The sequence below is a fragment of the Schistocerca cancellata genome, chromosome 10, assembly GCF_023864275.1.
Source record: "Schistocerca cancellata isolate TAMUIC-IGC-003103 chromosome 10, iqSchCanc2.1, whole genome shotgun sequence".
In the NCBI taxonomy this organism is placed as follows: domain Eukaryota; kingdom Metazoa; phylum Arthropoda; class Insecta; order Orthoptera; family Acrididae; genus Schistocerca; species Schistocerca cancellata.
The window spans coordinates 34,643,352-34,666,947 of NC_064635.1; the positions used below are offsets into that span (position 1 = coordinate 34,643,352).

Here is a 23,596-nt window from a genome sequence, read left to right on the forward strand (position 1 = left end):
CACTTAAGTGAAGTGTGAACTAACCACTCAATTTCAATGAACTGGTACTTCAAACACTTCACAGATAGCACACTCCACACTTTTTTCTAGTTCACTCACTCTCTTCCCCTCTCCCTCTCCCACTACATCGGCGCTACGTCACTCATCCTCCCTACACTTCAGTCCTCGCTCTGCTGCCTGTCGACGAATCGCGCGGGGTTTGTGGGGAACGATAGGTTTACGAGGGGTTGGGGAGGTGAGGGGAAGGCAGCGTCAGCTGCTACGTGCAGTACTGACATTACTCCTGACTATTCGTGCAGTTATACTTCGCGTCTACGGGTAGCCTACCGTTGGCAGCGCTTGCAGACAAATGAATATTAAAGATATAAACGAAGGGGCTGGCTGTGTGAGCACGCACAGCCAACATGAAAATAAAAGGTTTGTTAATAACACTGAAAGAGGGATTTTACCTGAAATCGTACCAATGACTACAGGTGACAGTTTACGTTTTGAATCTGGAGGGTTATTATTCTCAACAAAAATAAAATCTACAGGAAAACTTCTGAATAATTACTTAACGTAGGTATATAGACTATGACAGTGGTAAACATACTCATTCTATTTTGGATTAAATTTTACAAGGAACATAAAATTGGACTGCATTTCGTTGGTAACCCTATTTTTCAGTTCATGAATACAACAAATAATATTTCATTTGGCAGATAAAGACTTTTTTGGACGCTTCATGAGAAAATTTCGAGCAAGATTATATGTAATACCTTCTTTATATGTGACAGGCTTCTCTGTTTATCTTTCCTTTGTCCCCTTCGACCATGCTCTATTTAAGTTAACTCAGACGCTGTAAGAGCGTAAAACGTTGCGGGCACGTTACTGCATAGTTCGGCCATCTGTTGGTAAAATTATGAAGTATTACGAAGCTTCAGTGTACGAGCGAGGCGAAGCGAGCGTAGTTTCCGTACTTCACGAATGAACTACTTCATTTGAACGCTTCACGGCAAAGAGTGAAATGAATGAAGTAGTTCACTGGAATGAACGAGTTCGACCCATCTCTAGTATCCTCCATAACTAAAATTCCAACAAATGCTTTCCGTTGACCATTGTCAGAAACTTTTTGTGAATACAGGGTGTGTCAAAAAGTACGTTACAGGGCATGATGGATGTTATACGAGTACCATGTGAGCGTATTCTGTTAGTTAACTTGCTTTCGAAAATGATTCGTTTGCGTGCTAGCATCTATGAGACGTGGAGAATAACGTAGTCATTTTGGGCCATACAGGCTGGGCAGGGAGTAAAGGAGATATTCAACGTCACTGTCGGTAAACACCAGTTCAACTTGTAAGTAGGCTGTTTATGTCTTCTTATTGGCAACGTTACGTAGCGCTCTGTATGAAAATCACTGGCTGTGCTGTGTGCAGTCTGTGGCTACTTTGCATTGTTGTCTGCCATTGTAGTGTTGGGCAGCTGGATTTGAACAGCGCGTAGCGTTGCGCAGTTGGAGGTGAGACGCCAGCAGTGGTGGATGTGAGGAGAGAGATGGCGAAGTTTTGAAATTTGCAATACTGGATATCATGAACTGCTATATACATTATGACTTTTGAACACTATTGAGGTAAATACATTGTTTGTTCTCTATTAAAATCTTTCATTTGCTAACTATGCCTATCAGTTGTTAGTGCCTTCCGTAGTTTGAATCTTTTATTTAGCTGGCAGTAGTGGCGCTCGCTGTATTGCAGTAGTTCGAGTAATGAAGATTTTTGTGAGGTAAGTGATTTGTGAAAGGTATAGGTTAATGTTAGTCAGGGCCATTCTTTTGTAGGGATTTTTGGAGGTCAGATTGCGTTGCGCTAAAAATATTGTATGTCAGTTTAAGCACAGTCGTATATAATTTTTCAAAGGGGCCGTTTCATATGTCGACCCTTAGCCCAGGATACCTCACAAAAATCTTCATTACTCGAACTACTGCAATACAGCGAGCGCCACTACTGCCAGCTAAATAAAAGATTCAAACTACGGAAGGCACTAACAACTGATAGGCATAGTTAGCAAATGAAAGATTTTAATAGAGAACAAACAGCGTATTTACCTCAATAGTGTTTAAAAGTCATAATGTATATAGCAGTTCATGATATCCAGTATTGCAAATTTCAAAACTCCGCCATCTCTCTCCTCACATCCACCACTGCTGGCGGCTCACCTCCAACTGCGCAACGCTACGCGCTGTTCACATCCAGCTGCCCAACACTACAATGGCAGACAACAATGCAAACTAGCCACAGACTGCACACAGCACAGCCAGTGATTTTCATACAGAGCGCTACGTAACGTTGGCAGTAAGAAAACATAAACAGCCTACTTACAAACTCACTTAGGGAAAGTACTCAAGATGACCATCAACAACTTCGATACATTTTGTGTATCGGCTGATGATGTCTTGCCGATGCCTTGGAGAGATTCCTGGCATATCAAGGATGACACCAGCTGCTAGTTGTATTTGTGCCACAAGATATTATGGCGACTCCACTTGTGTCTCATACACCATGGTTTCCGCGTCCCCCCAGACGTGAAAATCCAGTAGTATCAGGCTGAGAGAGTGCGAGGGCCAAGGGTCACTAAGTGCGTTTAGACTGCTGGGGGTGATACCGAGCTCCCAGTGCGAGTGAATTAAACTGGTGGTACCTGACAGAAATGCACGTTGCCTCCCTTACTGTTACCTATCTTGCGTGGTCCAGACTCCTTACATCCTTCACCACATTTCAGAGATGCTAGCACGCAAACGAAGCACTTTAGGACGTAGGGTCATAAAGAGAATTTGCTCACATGGTGTCTATCTACCGGTCACCAAGCCCTGGACCTTTTGACACACCTTGTTTCAAATATTGTTCATGTAGCGTGGTAATTTATCTCTGTTTTCCCCGTGTTTCTCCCTCGGTGTTTGCTGGTAAGTTTCCCCTTAAGGCCCCGTGGTGTGGTGAGTGTTGTTGTGGCTCACTCAGTGCGAAAACATAGGGTATTGTAACGTCGGTCGGTATCACCAACAGCAGTAACAGCAACTACTCACCAGCCAGACCCAGGCAGTCGTTGCCACGCCCTTGCGCAGATCGATGCAGAAGCAGACTTTGCCAACCCTGCAGCACATCCTTCAACACTGTCTCTCCTTTCTCCCTGTTGAAAATAAAATAAGCCTGTCAGTGGTTTACTCATTCACAGATACTTACGTAGCTACACTGTTGGCGACTAAAATTTCAACATCAAGACGGCGGCATGGAACGAACGTCAGATTGCTATGAAGTGTTCTGGAGGGAGATGGTCAGCGCCATCCAGGATCTTAGCGGATCCGTGCAAGTAGCGCCAGAGAGGATAACCATAAATGGTGGTTTGATAAATCTGGTAAATTTCTTGTTGCACCTTCATGCTTCGTAAGCTTTATTATTCCAAGCATCAAATAAATAATTTCAATAATGTACAGCGTACAGTTCATTGTTGACAGCCATCTAAATTGGCCATTGTGTCGTCTGCGATTCAAATGGTTCAAATGGCTCTGAGCACTATGGGACTCAACTGCTGTGGTCATAAGTCCCCTAGAACTTAGAACTACTTAAACCTAAGTAACCTAAGGACAGCACACAACACCCAGCCATCACGAGGCAGAGAAAATCCCTGACCCCGCCGGGAATCGAACCCGGGCGTGGGAAGCGAGGACGCTACCGCATGACCACGAGATGCGGGCCGTCTGCGATTGATAATAGAGAAAACAGAGTTTCGTGCTGTTATTGAATATTTTCATTTGAAAGGTTTGACTGGAGAACAGATCAAAACGAACTGAAGTTAACGCGGACACTGTGCCAACGTTGAAGATCATCCACTTTTGGAGTAATGAAAGAGAACGTGATCAGACAAGTACCGAAAACGAAGCGCTCTCTGGCCGTCCAGTCGAGGTCACCACAAAGGAAACCACTGACAAAATCCATGATATGGTAATGTAAGGCCGCCGAATAAAAGTTCCTGATATTGCTGAGACTCTAGGCATCTCAACTGAGCGAGTGCACAATATCCTGCACAGAAAACTAGCTGTAAAAAAGCTGTGTGTGTGAAGTGGATGCTCCGATTGCTCACAGTCGACCAAAATAGTGTCTGGCACAAGATTTCAACGCAATATTTGGCGCTCTTTAAGCCGAGCCCGAAAGACTTTTTGAGCCGGTTTGTGACTGTTGATGAAACCTGGATCCATCATTACACGCCAAAGTCAAAACGGGCGTCAGAAACAGTGGAAAGGGATGGTGAAAGTGTTGTGTCTAGACAAGACAGTCTAGACACAGGGTGAGGTTACCGAAAGGGCACGCGTCAACTCACACCGACTGGCGTGAAGTCTGGAACAGGATAAGTAATGAATGCTAATAAGAAAAGTACGTATCTAAGTTAATACTCAACTTTTATTCCATCATTATGGTACATCGCTCTTGACTATACAAGTTAGACTCTCTCCAGATATGGTTAATGGCGCCTTGCTAGGTCGTAGCCATGGACTTAGCTGAAGGCTATTCTAACTGTCTCTCGGCAAATGAGAGAAAGTCTTCGTCAGTGTAGTCGCTAGCAAAGTCGTCGTACAACAGGGCGAGTGCTAGTCCGCCTCTCTAGACCTGCCATGTGGTGGCGCTAGGTCTGCAATTACTGACAGTGGCGACACGCGGGTCCGACATGTACTAATGGACCGCGGCCGATTTAAAGCTACCACCTAGCAAGTGTGGTGTCTGGCGTTGACACCACAGAAAGTGTATCAGAGAAGGCAAAGGCCATTTTGTCAGCTGTTTTTTTTTTTTGGGATTCCCAAGAAAATGGAATGGAAGTGAGCGTACGGCATTGTGGGCCGGGAGTCCTCCATTTGGGGACGTTCGGCCTCCAAGGGCAAGTACTTATTACATTCAACGCCTCATTAGGCGACTTGCGAGTCGGAGATGGGGATGGAATGATGATGAGGACAACACAACACCCAGTCCCTGAGCGGAGAAAATCTCCTGCCCCAGCCGGGAATCGATCCCGCGCCCATTGGCGTGGCATTCCGCCGCGCTGACCACTCAGCTAACGGGGGCGGAAGGATTCCCAAGGAATAATCCTCACAGATCAATAAGGAAAAAGGCAGAACCACTCTGAACTCTATTGTGCTTCATTGGTGGATCGTCTGAAACTTGCGCAGGCTGATAAGACCAAGGCCGGCACGCAGAAAGGTGCTCTTTCGCAAGGATAATGTGCCATCCTACACATCAGCGATAACAGTGGCAAAAATGCATGAGTTGGTTCCTCGTGCTCTTAGTCGCAAGTGATTTCTTGTTCCCTAACTTGAAAGTTTGACTTGCTGGGAAGAAATTTGCATCAAATGAGGAAACGATAATTGCAATCAACGAGTATTTCGCAGAGTTTGACAGGCTCTCTTTTTCCGATGGGGTGAAAAAGCCGAAGGATCGCTTGTACCAAGCGTATATCCCTAAAAGCGGGCTATGTAACGAAGTAATGTGAGTTGTTTCCAAACAAACATTTTTCTAGCGTTTTTACCAGACTTATCCAATCACCCTCATGTTTTTTGCTCAGCTATGTAGTACAGGAAACATAATCATTTCAAGTCACTTGAATCAGGAACTGCGTTTGTTGGAAGCAAGCCAAGTATCCACACAGACGTTTATTGATTTTTTTATTTCCACATAGCTACGGAAAGTTGTATACAATTGTGATGAAACATTTGCTTCCTGATTTGTAATGTAGTTTAAGAATCTCCAATAACTGGCAAATTTAAATATACACTCATGTTCAGAAAATAAAGAACGCCTTGACCGACTAGAGATAGGACGTTCATGTTGACAGGACATGCGCATCACTATGTTCTGCAGAAATCATTAGCATTTCAGTCACATCGGCTCAGCACTCGTTCTGTTGCCCAGTAGACACAGGGTCTACCATCAACCCTGAGAACTTGTTCCATGCGTGATGGCATCGACGTATGTAAGGCACGAATGGCGTCCTGTGAGATAATCACCCATGCTGTATTCACCTGGTTCCAAAGTTCACCTGTGGTGGTTGGCATTGGGTCACAGCGCTGCACCTGTCGTTTCACCATACCCCAAGCATTTCGAGTTGGCGAGAGTCTGGTGATCTGGCGGGCCAGAGAGAGAGGGGTTGACATGCTGTGAAATCAAGAAAGCACGTATTTGTGCAGCGACATGTGGTCGTGTCGTGCTGATAATAGGCGACTGGGGTGTTGTGAAGGATGTCATTCACGTTGGTCTCACTGGTCACGGTGCCCTGGACATGCAGCAGCAGCAGCAGCAGCGCTCCATCTTCAGGCCACCAGTGGCCCATCGGCACCATCCGACCGCCGTGTCATCCTCAGCTGAGGACGCAGATAGGAGGGGCATGTGGGCAGCACACCACTCTCCCGGTCGTTACGATGGTTTTATTTGACCGGAGCCGCTACTATTCGGTCGAGTAGCTCCTCAATTGGCATCACGAAGCTGAGTGAACCCCGAACAATGGCAAACAGTGCGTGACAGTCCGGATGGTCACCCATCCAAGTACCGGCCACGCCCGACAGCGCTTAACTTCGGTGATCAGATGGGGACCGGTGTGTCCACTAGAGATGGGGGATGCGCTCTTGAACTGATTCATAGAGTTGAATCTTTCAAAGGAGTGAACAATCAGTGATTCAGAAAAAAGGAACAGTAGCTCCAAACGTTTCCCACGGCAGAGAGAGAGAGAGAGAGAGAAAGAGAGAGAGAGAGAGACGGAGCATATCAGCAGCGCCTCTGCTGGTCACAGCACAGTGCACGCCACACAACACAGCCAGCGCCGGCCTCTGCCCTGCTTCTACCTTGGCTGCCTGCATTGTGCAGTGCCCCATTGGATTTCGTGTTTCACATATGTCGTGCCGTCTCTGTGCGTCGTCTGCCGCGTGCAGTGTTTGGCGCAGCTTAACTTCACATCGCACTCTGTCGGCGATCGTTTCAGTCGCACGTCCTGCCCTCTGGGCAGTTGATGCGAGCAACAGGACAGAGAGCCACCTAGCGGATAACATAGGAACTACTTGCAACAACCTGCTCGCAAGGGAACGGGCGATTTGTCTCGGAGCGGGTGAGTTCACCGCTCCCCCCACCCTCGGAACTCGCCCGCTCAATGCTCACCCCACCGTTCTCGACTCTAGCCAGAGCGTTGAGCAAAGCAACTCAGGTGTCACTCTGATCTCTGTGGTCTTAGCTCACGCAGTAATACAGCTCGTGGCTCGACCTGCTCGACTCAGTGCTTCTGCATCGGAGTTCGTCTCTACTGGATATTGTTCTTCGTAGTAATAGCGCTATGTATATTACATTATTATGTTAAGTATACATCATTTGTTTTTATTTTATTTTTATTTGTTTAAACTGATCAGATTAGGTTCCTGACGACTCCTCTTACTATAGGATTTTTATTATGGACACTCGAATTTACGCTTTAATTACGAGCGAATCGATAAACGTATCGTAAAATGTGATACACCAATATTTTCCTTGTTTTATTCTGCGTACGGCTATATGCAGCACTTTCGTTTTACAGTGAAATTTATATTTTTTTTTCTTATTCTGGTACCGATTTTGCGACTTTAGGCGTCTTCGGAAGGAAACGTTCACTTTAAAAATATATGGCTTGCGATGTATTTGTATGAGGTTAATGAAATTTTAATACATTATAGCCAAATATATTGTTAATGTAAATCTCAAGTTACAACATTTTCCGATCACCCAAAAAACCACGATAGTGCAAAATAAATCAATAATCAAAAACTTTCTCATATCGTGGAAATTTCAATAAACAATACAAAATTCTTACTCATTATCTGTGTTACTTCAAAATAGGATCAAATAAGATCAAAATACAGGTATAGTACTGGAATAAACCAAGTTTAAAGGGCAATGTGCCTTCCATTTATTTTCTATTGTAAATGAGTGGTGAGTCATGAAAAAGAGCTAATTCATTTCAGGGAGTGAACAGTTCTGATCCGATCTCTGAAAAGAACAGTTTTGCCCATCTCTAGTATCCACTGCAGCAAGGCCGTCGCCCTGGACACGCACCACCTGTGATTTGTGGTTGTGCTCAATAGCACCCACACCATAAGGCCTTGAGTTGACCGTGTATGTCTTGTGCGAATGCAGTCACAGTGATGCCGCTCCCCCAGTCTGGGGCGAATCAAAATGCGGCGGTAATTTCAGACAGAGAGAACCTGAATTCGTCCTAAAACAGTATCTGATGCCATTCCTGACCCAAGTGATGTCGTTCCATACACCACTGCCATGTAGCATGTTTCTCCACATTCGTTGAATATAGGCGGAGAGGTGGATGATGCACACTTAAACCGTGTCATAATGAGCTGCGACCGACTGTCACCACTAATACGGTACGTTGTTTTACACTGTTCCAATGTTGCCCCAGAACAAAGCATGTTCCATCTTTGTCACAGAGCCAGCACCCAGCATTATGCTATAAACCTCTAGAAAACCATCTGAAAATGAACCTGAAAAGGTTCGATGATCGCTTAAGGGAATAGTAAATAACTATCCAGAAAAGTGACAGGTTGCAGTTTTACGTATTTACATTTCCGCAGGTGACTTCCAACGAATTGTTTATTCGATGCTACGCCGTGTTGCTGCACTATGCTGGGTAATGGAGATCCGGCACGATATTAGAAGGAGTCCCATGCTTTTTATCACCTCCGTATAATACACTCATGCTCATAAATGAAGGATAATTGCAGAATGTGGTGCCACACAACGTGGCACTACACAAAACTGGTGCTAACAGCACAGGCACATAGGGAATACACATGACACAGAACTGTAAGTCCACGGTATTCGTGATAAGTTGAAAAAACCGTCCCTAAACACATGTGCTACAAAACGCCACTGTTTCCTGTGCATGTACCCCGACATCGATATGGGATAGGCTCACCATGCACACGTACACAGGCCGCACAACGGGTTGGCATCCCCTGGATCAGGTGGTCGAGCAGCTGATGGGTTATAGCCTCCCATTCTTGCATCAGTGCCTGTCGGAGCTCCTGAAGTGTCATAAGGGTTTGAAGACGTACAGCGATACGTCGACCGAGAGCGTCCCAGACGTGCTCGATGAGGTTTAGGTCTGGAGAACAGGCAGGCCACTCCATTCGCCTGATATCTTCTGTTTCAAGGTACTCCTCCACGATGGCAGCTCGGTGGGACCGTGAGTTATCATCCATCAGGAGGAAGGTGGGACCCACTGTGTGGTGTCACCGCCAGACACCACACTTGCTAGGTGGTAGCTTTAAATCGGCCGCGGTCCATTAGTACATGTCGGACCCGCGTGTCGCCACTGTCAGTGATCGCAGACCGAGCGCCACCACACGGCAGGTCTAGAGAGACGTACTAGGACTCGTCCCCAGTTGTACGACGACTTTGCTAGCGACCACACTGACGAAGCCTTTCTCTCATTTGCCGAGAGATAGTTAAAATAGCCTTCAGCTAAGTCCATGGCTACGACCTAGCAAGGCGCCATTAACCATTCCTAGAGAGAGTCTCACTTGTATCATCAAGAATGCCGTATACAAATGATGGATTAAAGTTAAGTATTCCAGCAGCTACGTACTTTTCTTTACAGCATTCATTACGTATCCTGTTTCAGACCTCACGCCACCTGCGTGAGTTAAACGCGTGCAATTCGGCCTTCTCTAGCTATATAGCACACTGCACCCCTGGAAAGGCGGACATGCTAGTGCAAAATGACGTCCCGATACAACTGACCTGTTACAGTTCCTCTGTCAAAGACATGCAGGGGTGTACGTGCACCAATCATAATCCTACCCCCACACCATCAAACCACGACCTCCATACAGGTCTCTTTCAAGGACATTAAGGGGTTGGTATCTGGTTCCTGGTTGACGCCAGATGAAAACCCGGCGAGAATCACTGTGCAGACTATACTTGGACTCGTCCGTGAACATAACCTGGGACCACTGTTCCAATGTACATGTTCTGTGTTCTTGACACCAGGCCTTACGGGCTCCTGTGTGACCAAGGGTCAGTGGAAAGCACCGTGCAGATCTCCGGGCGAGTAAACCATGTCTGTTCAGTCGTCTATAGGCTAATCGTTGCCATAATCTTGAGATCATACTTTGTGGCACACGGAGGGCTCGTGCTACGACCTGCTGTGTTTGACCAGCTTACAGTCGCCCTAGTATTCTACCCCTCATAACGTCATCAATATGTGTTCTTTGGGCCATTTCAACACACAGTCACCATTAGCACGTCTGAAAACGTCTGCACACATACTCGCTGCACTATACCCTGACATGCACCAACGCATCTCTGCATATGTGGACTGCTGCCGGCGCCACCGTGCGACGACCGCAGGTCAAATGCACCGCATGGTCATACCCCGAGGTGATATAACCCGCAAACCGCCCACCAGAGCGTTGTTTCACCATGAATGAGCATTATCCTTAATTTTTGAGCATGAGTGTATGTATGGATTTAACTTCGTGGCTGGTTGCCCTATGTGACACCACAGTCGTCAAGGTGTGTGCAACACAACGGATGGAAGGCATGTGGACCACCTGTTTATGAACCTTATAGACTGTGTTGTTTGTCTTATATTTCAACTATATTATGTAACACATTCTCTGAGGCAGAAGTTGAGGAACCATCACAGCATTTACTTAAACGAGCGGGGAAAACCGCCTGAAAACCACGCTCAGACTGGCCATTGTACGAGCCTGCGCTCGTTAATCCGCCGCGCACATTGGATCAGGGTCCATATCACCTCACTGTCTCTCAAGCTACTGCGCCGCCCTAGCTTAAGAGCTACATGAGCAGGAACAAAAAAATCATCGAGTAAAAGCTACAAATCGAGTTACTTAAAAAACATTAAGAGTAAATTATCTTGATATACTTCAGTTGTCAGATCTCCTGTCGACGTGTGACATCATAGTAAACATAAAATATGCTCGACTCTGGAGAGTTGTCTTGATCAAGGATGTTGCACAACATACGGTATGTTCACTACGAAGATGATGGTCGGCGACAGAACTAGCAAGAGAAGTTAATCAATAATTTACAAATACACAGAAACACCGCAAGCCACCGTACAGTGTATGGTGGAGGTTACCTTGCGCAACTACTAGTAATTTCTTTTCCCGTTCCACTCGCAAAATGAGCGAGGAATAAACGACTCTACATGCCTTCGTAAGAGACCCAGTTTTTCTTGTCTTGGTGATCCTCAGCCGAAATGTTCGTTAGTGGCAGTGGAATAGTCCTACAGTCACCTGCCAGTAACAAATCTAACAACCCGTTTATGAATTTGTTCGGTGTATTCCTTTAATCTGACCGGGGCGGATCCCATACACTAAGAGAATTAGCGACGACACCTTGCAATATATCAAACATCATCATCAAACAGCCACAGATTCCTGTTCACCCTTTCCGCCAGATTATTCATGTATGTAGGGAGTAACAGGATCATATCACATTTCTCTAAGACACTGACACCCCTGTCTCTGATGAACGCAATTTAGTCTGACAATCTATTTTTTATGAACCAACATGTAGTTATCATTCGATGGCGTATTCCGATTCCTGTGACTCTGTATGCCTAAAGATGTCAACTTGCTCTCTGAAAATTCGTTAATTGTTGTGTAATCATATTTTAAGGTGATTAGTACAGGTTGTTTATAAATGAATATCGGGGTTCTAACGCTTCAGTGATTATAGCAACAGCTGCTTCAATCCAGTTCCTTAATTCAGGGACGTATGCTGGTAGCAGAGGCACGTACGAACGATCATTGATGAAGCCCCAAAGGAAAAAATCGCGTGGCGTTAGGTGGGGTGAAGGTGGAGGCCGTGCAAAGCAAGCCCTGTCATTGGGCCCCTGGACGTCGGTTCTCCGGTTAGCTTTATGTGGGTTCCTGGCCATGTCGGTATCCCTGGGAACGAAGCTGCAGATGCCGCGGCCAAGGCTGCGGTCCTCCAATCTCGGACAGCTTGTTGTTGTGTCCCTTCGTCAGATTGTAGCAGGGTCATTTGTCGGCGCATTTTATCGCTGTGGCATGCCGATTGGGCTGCACTTACAGACAACAAGCTTCGGGCCTTGAAACCTCTTCCCGTGGCTTGGACGTCCTCCTCCTGCCCTTCTCGGCGGGAGGAGGTCGTTTTGGCCCGGTTACGAATTGGACACTGCCGGTTCAGCCATCGCCATCTGCTGACGGCTGCGCCGGCGCCGTTCTGCCCATGTGGGCAATTGCTGACGGTCCGCCACATTTTAACGTCCTGCCCGGATTTTAACACACTGCGTCTTGATCTTGGCCTGCCATGTAGTCTAGATGCCATTTTAGCGGATGACCCACGAGCAGCTGCTCGCGTTCTTCATTTTATCAACTTGACCAACCTCTCTAAGGACCTTTGATTATGCTGTTTTTTTTTTAATCCTATGCCTGTCAGTCTGTCTTTTATCGTGTTTTCCCTTTTAGTTGTTGTTTTAAACTTGTGCCTGGCGGTGCATTCCTAACGTAGTCTGGGCGGTAATGACCATTGAAGTTGTGCGCCCTAAAACCACAAAAAAAAAGTTCAACCAATCGCGTACTTCGCTACGCCAGTGAGGTGGCGCACCATCTTGCTGGAAAATGAGGTTCTCTGGCTCATCTTCATCCAACTGAGGGAAGAGCCATTACTCTTGCGTATCAAGGTAAGAAGTGCCAGTTACGGGTTCACCATAAAAGAAAGGCCCGTAAACTTTCCGCTGGGACACGGCACAAAAAACAGTCACTTTAGGGAAATCTCGTTGCATTTGTACCACCTCGTGAGGATTTTCTGAGCCCCAGATGTGCACATTGTGAGTGTTAACATGTCCACTAAGGTGAAAGGTCGATTCATCACTGAAGACAACATGATCTAGAAAATCTTCATCGTCATGAAGCAATATTTCGCTTACGAAGTTGGCACGTAATCCATGGCCGGCCGCGGTGGTCTCGCGGTTCTAGGCGCTCAGTCCGGAACCGCGCGACTGCTACGGTCGCAGGTTCGAATCCTGCCTCGGGCATGGATGTGTGTGATGTCCTTAGGTTAGTTAGGTTTAAGTAGTTCTAAGTTCTAGGGGACTGATGACCACAGATGTTAAGTCCCATAGTGGTCAGAGCCATTTGCGCCACGTAATCCATGGTCTGCCGGCCTTAGAGCCTGTAATAACTGTAAATGGTAAGGACGTAGCTGTACGCGTTTTCTCAAACTTTCCAAACAGTCGACATGGGAACTTGTAATTCACGACTAGCCTTCCGGACTGATTTCTTTGGGCTACTAGTGAACGACTCTCTCAATCGCTCAACAGTCTCTTCACTAACTCTTGGTCGTCCTGTGATCTTCATATTGATGATACCATCTACGAATGTTATTATCACTTGGAGGATCACAATCGACTTTCAGCCGGAACGCACGATGCACAGTAACTACAAATTCGGTCTTTGCAAACTGCAAAACGAAAAACGCTTTCTGTTCACTACTACCGCTGTCTAGCGGATTGCAGCGGGGACATTGCGCGCTGCACATTCGCACTGGTGCCTAACACAACTGTTTGAGTTGCTCTTTCATTTGACATATCATTTATAACTGTAAGTTCAATGTAATAAATATTATAAGTAATTAAAACACCGATATTCATTTATAAACACCCTGTATTATCATTGTGTTTCAGTCAACTAATCTTCAGAAATGTTGCCACTATAAGTTTTAAATTGAGCGGAAAAAAGAGCTAAATTGTGAATTACAGTGTAAAACTCGCTAATTTCGTACGTAGAAATCTCAAGAATAGAAATTTCTAGAAATCTTAAAGTGGGTATTGTGTACTGTAACTGTGAGTTGATCTATTTATTTATTATTAACACTAGGCTGACCTCTAATGATTTTCTTTCCTTCTTTTGCAGGTAAGCCTGATCCCATTTCTACCAGCCTTTGTGAGGTGACTGCTTGGTGAAGGCAGCGAGGGTATGTACTAAAACTCTTGCATGTGACCAAAAGAGTAAGACAGGCCTCAGACACAGCAGGAATATCGCTCATGTGCTACGCACTTTAACGTCTCATAAGTTAATTCGGTTCTTTTACTGATAAGAAGCGCGCAATTTACAATTCCAGTTGCGTGTGGTTTACAGCCACACATCACGGAGGAGCTCTCCGTGCAGAAGCTGTTTGAGGGTAAATTCTGGGCCAATGATCTGCCGAGTTGCGCCACTTACTGTTGATGTTCGTTAATGACCTGACAGACAACATTAATCCCACAGATTATGCAGTTACCTGTAGCGAAGTACTGTATGAAAAAATAATCAAACAGATCGTAACAGGATTTCAAAGTGACGCTAAAACGCATATAGCTTATGACGTACAGCAATGTAAAATTCTGCACAAACCGAAAAAGTACTGTGCAATAGCAGTGAGTCACAGTTAGACTCGTTCAGTTGAAATAAACACCAGGATATGACAATTTGTATTGATGCGAGATGGAATGATCACACAGGCTCAGTAATAACTGCAGCAAGTGGCAGATTTCGGTTGAAATGGCTCTGAGCACTGTGGGACTTAACATCTGAGGTCATCAGTCCACTAGAACTTAGCAGTACTTAAAGCTAACCAACCTAAGGACATCACACACATCCGTGCCCGAGGCAGGATTCGAACCTGCGACCGGAGCGGTCACGCGGTTCCAGACTGAAGCGCCTAAAACCGCTCGGCCACGCCGGCCGGCGCAGATTTCGGCTCATTGGTAGAATACAAGGGAAATGCAGTTAGTCTGTACTCCACACGTCTATTCTCGGAAATTTCTTTCTCAAATTATGTGTGATTATAGATTTTGTAAGATAATTCTGAATTTTCCGTCAGATCAACAGCGAAGTTAATGGTAAACGAAATATGAAAACTGCGAAAGCGAAACATCTCTACGGCTTTATGTGCCGACCTTTCGTAAGTGTTCTGGAAACGCGCTCTGTAGCCTAAGAGCTGGAGGCAGACACTTCGCCATGACAAGCGAGAAATTGCAGAATCCACTGAAGATGCCTTTGATCTTCAAGGAGAAACGTCTCTGGAGAATAAATAAACATTCCTAACGAGAGAAAAACTGCGCCTGAGGTTGTAAAACGAAATAAACTTGTTACGCACTGTGTGTCTCGTCTTTTAGCTTCCGGCGCCGGTAAAGCTAAACGCGTTCCTTTAAACACCTCGTACCAAAGTGAGGTGCAGTTGCTGTGTACGATACCTCACATTTGGCTCGCACCAGCCTTATGATGATTAGGACAGGTGATGTCAATAATGACTCGTGTTGTGAGCAACTGGTCGAGCGGAGAGCGTTGACGTCGCCACCCACCTGTTGTCACTGGCTTGTCCTTCCGCTACTCGTTGCTACGGCCCGTCCACACAACCTTCCTGCGACACTGAACAGGCGAGACTGGCTTCGAGCCAAGCCTCTCTGGTGTGTTTATTTCCTCCCTCCTCACACCCGCCACCCATTTCCCCTCCTCACACATTGGACAGTACACCACTACAGACCAAGACAATGAGTCACGGAATTTGCACGAAGTCGTTCCGCAACTTCGCCACTGCAGCCATGCCAAGCGGCTGACCTATACAAACACACTGCGAAACGATTGTCTGTTGTTTATTTGGAGTCGATAAGCACTTTCAAAATGTAGATGAGGTAATACTTAGGAGCTTAATTTGGTGCTATAAGAGTGGAAAGTCGTTTGTTAATATGGGAGGAAATAGAAAGTTTTTTTCCATCTTTTAGGCTGTTTGGTGTTCTCGAGATAGAGAGATGGAAACCCACTTTCATCAAAGCGATTTAGAATCTACTCACAGGTGCGTACAAGCAGTGAAGGCCAGGAAACCAAAAAAAGTATTAGGCAACGATGTACATAGTGACCACTGACGTTTATTGGGAAGGGAATGAGAGAAGTAAAAGAACAGTCGTTATTTATCAAGAACGAAAATTAGTAGAATGCGTTTCTTTGATCGTTCAGAAGTAGTGTTCCGCTCTATGAAAACTACGGTTCCGTAGTTCGGTACAGCTCACAAATGACGTACAGAATTTTAGGATTATCAATGGTACTTGTAACATTGATAGGGAAAGAAACATAAACAAATTTGTGAGAGAGAAACTGGGAGCCGATGACATCCCTTTGAGGTTTATTCGTTTTGCACAACATTCAGTGTTAGTCCGTTGTGTATTTTATGTGCTTAAAAATGCAAATTGAACTTAATAAGTAATAATAATTAGTTGTTTACGCAACTTCTGCGCTTAAAAAATGGTTCAAATGGCTCTGAGCACTATGGGACTCAACTGCTGAGGTCATTAGTCCCCTAGAACTTAGAACTAGTTAAACCTAACTAACCTAAGGACATCACAAACATCCATGCCCGAGGCAGGATTCGAACCTGCGACCGTAGCGGTCTTGCGGTTCCAGACTGCTGCGCCTTTAATCGCGCGGCCACTTCGGCCGGCCTTCTGCGCTTATATTTAACCAAAACAGTTTGTTTTGGTTCAAATGGCTCTGACCACTATGCGACTTCTGAGGTCATCAGTCGCCTAGAACTTAGAACTAATTAAACCTAACTAACCTCAGGACATCACACACATCCATGCCCGAGGCAGGATTCGAACCTGCGACCCGAGAGGTCGCTCGGCTCCAGACTGTAGCGCCTAGAACCGAGTTAGTTTTGATGCAAGTAAAGTTCACATGGGTAAACATAAAAAACTATACATTTATTGTTGTTATTCTGTACGTAATAAAACATACTTCATCATGATCAAACAAAAGAATATCCCGTTATTTTTGATAAGTACGAAAGTTGCTTATGAATAACACAAACATATTTTATATTAACTCGAACAAGCATTGAAGCAGTGTTTGATATGTCGGGTGATCAAAAAGTCAGTATAAATTTGAAAACTGAATAAATCACGGAATAATGTAGATACAGGGGAACAAATTGACACACATACTTGGAATGACATGAGGTTTTATTAGAACCAAATAAAGACAAAAGTTCAAAAAATGTCCCACAGATGGCGCTTCATCTGATCAGAAGAGCAATAATTACCATAAGAGAGTAAGACAAAACAAAGATGATGATCTTTACAGTAAATGCTCAATATGTCCACCATTATTCCTCAACAACAGCTGTAGTCGAGGAATAATGTTGTGAACAGCACTGTATAGCATGTCCGGAGTTATGGTGAGGCATTGGCATCGGATGTTGTCTTTCAGCATCCCTAGAGATGTCGGTCGATCACGATACACTTGCGACTTCAGGTAACCCCAAAGCCAATAATCGTACGGACTGAGGTCTGTGGACCTGGGAAGCCAAGCATGACGGAAGTGGCGGCTGAGCACACGAGCATCACCAAACGACGAGTGCAAGAGATCTTTCACTCGTCTAGCAATATGGAGTGTTTCTTTTTTTTGTTCTAATAAAACCCCATGTCATTCCAAGCACGTGTGTCAATTTTTACCTCTCTATCTATATTATTGCGTGGTTTATTAAGTTTTCAAATTTATACTGACTTTTTGATCACCCGGTATTTTTGTTTTGCGTTTTCTTTTAATTTTTTTATGAACAACAGAAACTGTTTTATATGAGCTCGGTGAAGTATTGAAACAATGTTCGATATATTTTTGCTTTGCGTTTTTCTTAATCTTTTTTTTTATGTAACTGCGTTTTCTAGCGCTAACTGATACCTATGTATTGCTTTATATTTTTCCTACAGCATCCCTTTGTTTCACGTTACAAATTAACATCTTTTGAAAAATACCTAATTTAAACATTGACAGTTTCAATTTTGCTATAAATACTGCTTATTTTTAAGAAGCAAACAGGAGGATAACAATGTAGAACAAAAATATTCCGTAGGTTACGCAGCCCTTCATAAATCCTCGTCAGCTTCTAGACGGTTCACCGTTTTTGCTCTCCAGGGAACCGAGTAAAACACTGATCGCATATGGGAACAAAGTGATCCAAATAAAGTAACGCCTGAGAGGTACGCAACACACTTAACGTACAGGTATTGTGGTTACGATTTTAACTAACCAAGGCTACTAGGAAAACTACTGTAATCTACATTTACATGTGATAGATTACGGTAGTTTTACATCTCTGGTCGCCAATGATATTTATTTCTACACTGAAAAGAGAACAACGGAAGTAAAAGAACTGTTGTTATTGTTATTTGTCAAGGACAGAAAATTAGCAATATCCGATTCATTGCTGGTGCAGCAGTGATGATACCTGAAAGTGAACAGAAACTGGGTTTGTGATATGTTTAATGCATCATGTGCTGGCAATAGATTAAGATACGCGGATAACTTAACAGGAAACGTCACGGATGGAGATGTTAGAGAACTAAAACCGAGAAAGAAGATCTTGAAGAGATGTACACATTTTGGTACCTGGGAAGAAGAACAGATAAGCATGAAACGTACACGCAAGGTGTACGAGTAAGGAAAACACCAAAAGGGTTTGTATAAGAATATATGGTGGCTGATGTCCAAAAATGTAAAAATTATGCCTATTTTCGAAAGTATAAAAATGAAATCTGTAAAAAAGCTCGCGAAACGAACTACAATCAGCGGAAGTTGTCAGAAAGTACGTGGCAAGCATGTGGGTGGTTTCATAAACACTTAGTTTTGAACTTAAAAGCATAATGTCACAATTTATTTCTCGTTTTACAGGATTTTAAATGAAACTATTGCGGCGTCCCTACTGTGAATTGTGTATATCACATGCACTGAGATTTAATTATTAAATTAAGAATAAACTCGCAAATTGCGACTACTGTTCCGTATCATATTCAGACTATTTCAGAACAAATAAAAATGATCGCCATACCGGGACTCGAACCCGGATTTTCCGCTAGGCGCGAGCGTTCGTCTTTACAATTCCGGATATCCAAGCATGCTTCCAGAAGCGGCCCAAATTTTCATTTGTCCTGGTGTCAACTCTCTCTTGAGCTCGCACTATATTATGGTGATTCCCGTGCTGGGTGAGACACTGTTTTCTCTCGAGTTTTGGGGCATTCCTGGAAGTCTCCTCGGATAGTCAAAGTGGTTAAGGTGAATACCCGCGACCAGCTAATACGGAACTATAATCCGGATTTCTTAATTGGATCCCACTGTTGGTCGACGCAGTGTGTCAATACACTGCATTGTAATAATTATTTGATGTTGACATTAACATGAGATGTGTTATTACACACATCAAAGAGTTTTGCATCACCTCGGTTCCGAGAGTTCCGGAACATGTACAGAAAATTGTAATAGAGCTCAAGACCATTTCCGCCCCTTTTATCGCTCATGAAAACCACACATTGCATGTTGTACCACCATACAGCGACAACTTCAGATGTGGTGGTCCAGATTGCTGTACACACTGGTTCCTCTAATACCAAGTAGCAAGTCCTCTTGCATTGATGCATGCCTGTATTCGTCGTGGCATTGTATCCACAAGTTCTTCAAGGCACTGTTGGTCCAGATTGTCCCACGTCTCAACCGCGATTCGGCGTAGATCCCGTAGAGTGGTTGGTGGGTCACGTCGTCCTTAAACAGCCCTTTTCAATCTATCCCAGGCATGTTCGATACGGTTCATGTCTGGAGAACATGCTGGTCACACTAGTCAAGCGATGTCGTTATCGCCGGAGTGGCCGAGCGGTTCTAGGCGCTAGAGTATGGAACCGCGCGACCACTACGGTCGCAGGCTCGAATCCTGCCTCGAGCATGGATGTGTGTGATGTACTTAGGTTAGTTAGTTTTAAGTAGTTCTAAGTTCTAGGGGACTGATGACCTCAGAAGTTAAGTCCCATTGTGCTCAGAGCCATTTTTGATGTCGTTATCCCGAAGGAAGTCATTCACAAGATGTGCACGATGAGGGCGCGAATTGTCGTCCATGAAGGCGAATACCTTTCCAATATGCGGCCGATAGGTTGCACTATCGTACAGCCGTTATGGCGCCTTCCATGCCCACCAGCGGCGTACGTCGGCCCCACATACTGCCACCCCAAAACAGCAGGGAACCTCCACCTTGCTGCACTCGCTGGACAGTGTGTCTAAGGCGTTCAGGCTGTCCGAGTTGCTTTCAGACACGTCTCCGACGATTGTCTGGTTGAAGGCATATGCGACACTCATCATCGCTGAAGAGAACGTGGTGCCAATCCTGAGTGGATCAATCGGCATGTTGTTGGGCCCATCTGTACCGCGCTGCATGATGTCGTGGCTGCAAATATGGACCTCGCCATGGACGTCGGGAGTGAAGTTGCGCATCATGCAGCTTTTGAGTCGTAACACGACGTCCTGTGGCTGAACGAAAAGCATTATTCAACACGGTGGCGTTGGTGTCAGGGTTCCTCCGAGCCATAATCCGTAGGTGGTAGCCCTTGGACGGCCTGAGCGAGGCATGTCATGGACAGTTCCTGTCTCTCGGTATCTCCTCCATGTCCGAACAACATCGCTTTGGTTCACTCCGAGGCTCCTGGACTCTTCCCTTGTTGAGAGCCATTCAAATGGTTCAAAAAGCTCTGAGCAGTATGGGACTTAACTTCTGAGGTCATCAGTCCCCTAGAACTTAGAACTACTTAAACCTAACTAAACCTAAGGACAGCACACATATCCATGCCCGAGTCAGGATGCGAACCTGCGACCGTAGCGGTCGCGCGTTTCCAGACTGTAGCGCCTAGAACCGCTCGGCCACCCCAGCCGGCTGAGGGCCCTTACTGACACAAAGTAACAATGGGAACGCAATCGAACCGCGGTATTGACCGTCTAGGCATGGTTGAACTACAGACAACACGAGCCGTGTACTTCTTTCCTGATGGAATGACTGGAACTGTTCCGCTGTCGGACCCCCTCCGTCTAATACACGCTACTCATGCATGGCTGTTTACATTTTTGGACGGGTTTAGTGACATCTCTGAACAATCAGAGTCTATCTTCAGGGGTTTTGGGAACCGGGGTGATGCAAAACTTTTTTTGATGAGTGTGCTTTAACCACATTTCCCCATGCATTAGAAAAAAGCACACAGTCACGTTTAGTGAGTGGGAAATATGGAAGTAATAGGATTAAAAATAAGCGGATTGTTACACTACTGGCCATTCAAATTGCTACACCACGAAGATGACTTGCTACAGACGCGAAATTTAACCGATAGGAAGAAGATGCTGTGATATGAAAATGATTAGCTTTTCAAAGCATTCACACAAGGTTGGCGCCGGTGGCGACACCTACAACCAGCTGACATGAGGAAAGTTTCCAAACGATTTCTCACACACAAGCAGCACTTGACCGGCGTATCCTGGTGAAACGTTGTTGTGATGCCTCGTGTAAGGAGGATAAATGCGTACCATCACGTTTCCGACTTTGATAAAGGTCGCTTTGTAGCCTATCGCCATTGCGGTTGATCGTATGCGAGATTGTTGCTCGCGTTGGTCGAGATCTAATGACTGTTAGCAGAATATGGCATCTGTGGGTTCAGGAGGGTAATACGGAACGCCGTGCTGGATCCCAACGGCCTCGTATCGTTAGCAGTCGAGATGACAGGCATCTTATCCGCATGGCTGTAACGGTTCGTGCAGCCACGTCTCGATCCCTGAGTCAACAGATTGAGACGTTTGCAAGACAACAACCATCTGCACGAACAGTTCGACGACGTTTGCAGCATGGACTATTAGCTCGGAGACCACGCCTGCGGTTACGCTTGACGCTGCGTCACAGACAGGAGCGCCTGCGATGGTGTACTCGACGACGAACCTGGGTGCACGAATGGCAAAACGTCATTTTTTCGGATGACTCCAGGGTCTGTTTACAGCATCACGATGGTCGCATCCGCGTTTGGCGACATCGCGGTGAACGCACATTCAAAGCGTGTATTCGTCATCACCATACTGGCGTATCAACCAGCGTGATGGCATGGGTTGCCATTGGTTACACGTCTCGGTCGCCTCTTGTTCGCATTGACGGCACTTTGAACAGTGGACGTTACATTTCAGATGTGTTACGACCCGTGGCTCTACCCTTCATTCGATCCCTGCGAAACCCTACATTTCAGCAGGATAATGCACGACCGCATGTTGCAGGTCCTGTACGGACCTTTCTGGATACAGAAAATGTTCGACTGCTGCCATGGCCGGCACATTCTCCAGATCTCTCACCAACTGAAACCCTCTGGTCAATGGTGGGCGAGCAACTGGCTCGTCACAATACGCCATTCACTACTCTTGATGAACTGTGGTATCGTGTTGAAGTTGCGTTGGTAGCTGTACCTGTACACGCCATCCAAGCTCTGTTTGACTCAGTGGCCAGGCGTATCAAGGCCGTTACTACGGCCACAGGTGGTTGTTCTGGATACTGATTTCTCAGGATCTATGCACCCAAATTGCGCGAAAATGTTATCACTTGTCAGTTCTAGTGTAATATATTTTTCTAATGAATACCCGTTTATCATCTGCGTTTCTTCTTGGTGTAGCAATTTTAATGGCCAGTAGTGTAGTTCATTTCGTGTCATTCTTCTGTTACTACTTGCTGGCCACATCGCTGCTACTATCAAAATGTCACATTTCGTCGTCGTACGGAGTTTCGCGGAACGGCTGAGTTTGTAAACGGTTCGCGAGCCCCTGTGGCGAAAGTATACTGTGCATGGAAAAGCGGCGCTATTCAATACCTGCTTTAGGCAATTATGGTGCACCACAGGCCCCATATTACAGGCGTGAGCGACGGCTGCGGAGATGTGTACCGGCGAATAGAAAGGCAAATTGTTGAGTACCTGAGCGCCCACATGAACCAAGGGGGCCACCAACAGTGTCTCCTCGACTAGCGTTCAGCGAACGTTGCTGCGTATGGGCCTCCGCTGCAGGTACCCAGTTTATGCATCCATGCTGACTGCTGTTGATCGACGTCAAAGGCTGGACACTGGACTCCAGTACGTCAACTGAACGTCCACTGAGTGGCGACAGGTGATCTTTCCAGAAGAATCACGTTCTGTGTTTCATCGGACAGATGGTCGTTGGAATGTGGCCCTCAACAATAAATTTTTTTTTTTTTTTTGGTCATCAGTCTACTGACTGGTTCGATGCGGCCCGCCACGAATTCCTTTCCTGTGCTAACCTCTTCATCTCAGAGTAGCACTTGCAACCTACGTCCACAATTATTTGCTTGACGTATTCCAATCTCTGTCTTCCTCTACAGTTTTTGCCCTCTACAGCTCCCTCTAGTACCATGGAATTCATTCCCTCATGTCTTAGCAGATGTCCTATCATCCTGTCCCTTCTCCTTATCAGTGTTTTCAACATATTCCTTTCCTCTCCGATTCTGCGTAGAACCTCCCCATTCCTTACCTTATCAGTCCACCTGATTTTCACCATTCGTCTATAGCACCACATCTGAAATGCTTCGATTCTCTTCTGTTCCGGTTTTCCCACAGTCCATGTTTCACCACCATACAATGCTGTACTCCAGACGTACATCCTCAGAAATTTCTTCCTCAAATTAAGGCCGGTATTTGATATTAGTAGACTTCTCTTGGCCAGAAATGC

The 23,596-nt window shown here is 45.5% G+C and overlaps 1 protein-coding gene across 1 annotated transcript in view; it reads right to left on the minus strand.

Annotated features, from left to right (window-relative positions):
• The window catches only part of LOC126106759 (uncharacterized), a 46,676-nt gene extending 31,211 nt beyond the window's left edge, over positions 1-15,465 (minus strand). Inside the window, exons 1-2 of the mRNA XM_049913132.1 lie at positions 15,388-15,465; positions 3,059-3,162 (exon numbers count right to left, since the gene is read on the minus strand). Coding sequence (XP_049769089.1) covers positions 3,059-3,136 — 78 coding nt within the window. The 5' untranslated portion in view covers positions 3,137-3,162; positions 15,388-15,465. The remainder of the gene's footprint in view (positions 1-3,058; positions 3,163-15,387) is intronic.
• Positions 15,466-23,596: the final 8,131 nt, after the last annotated feature.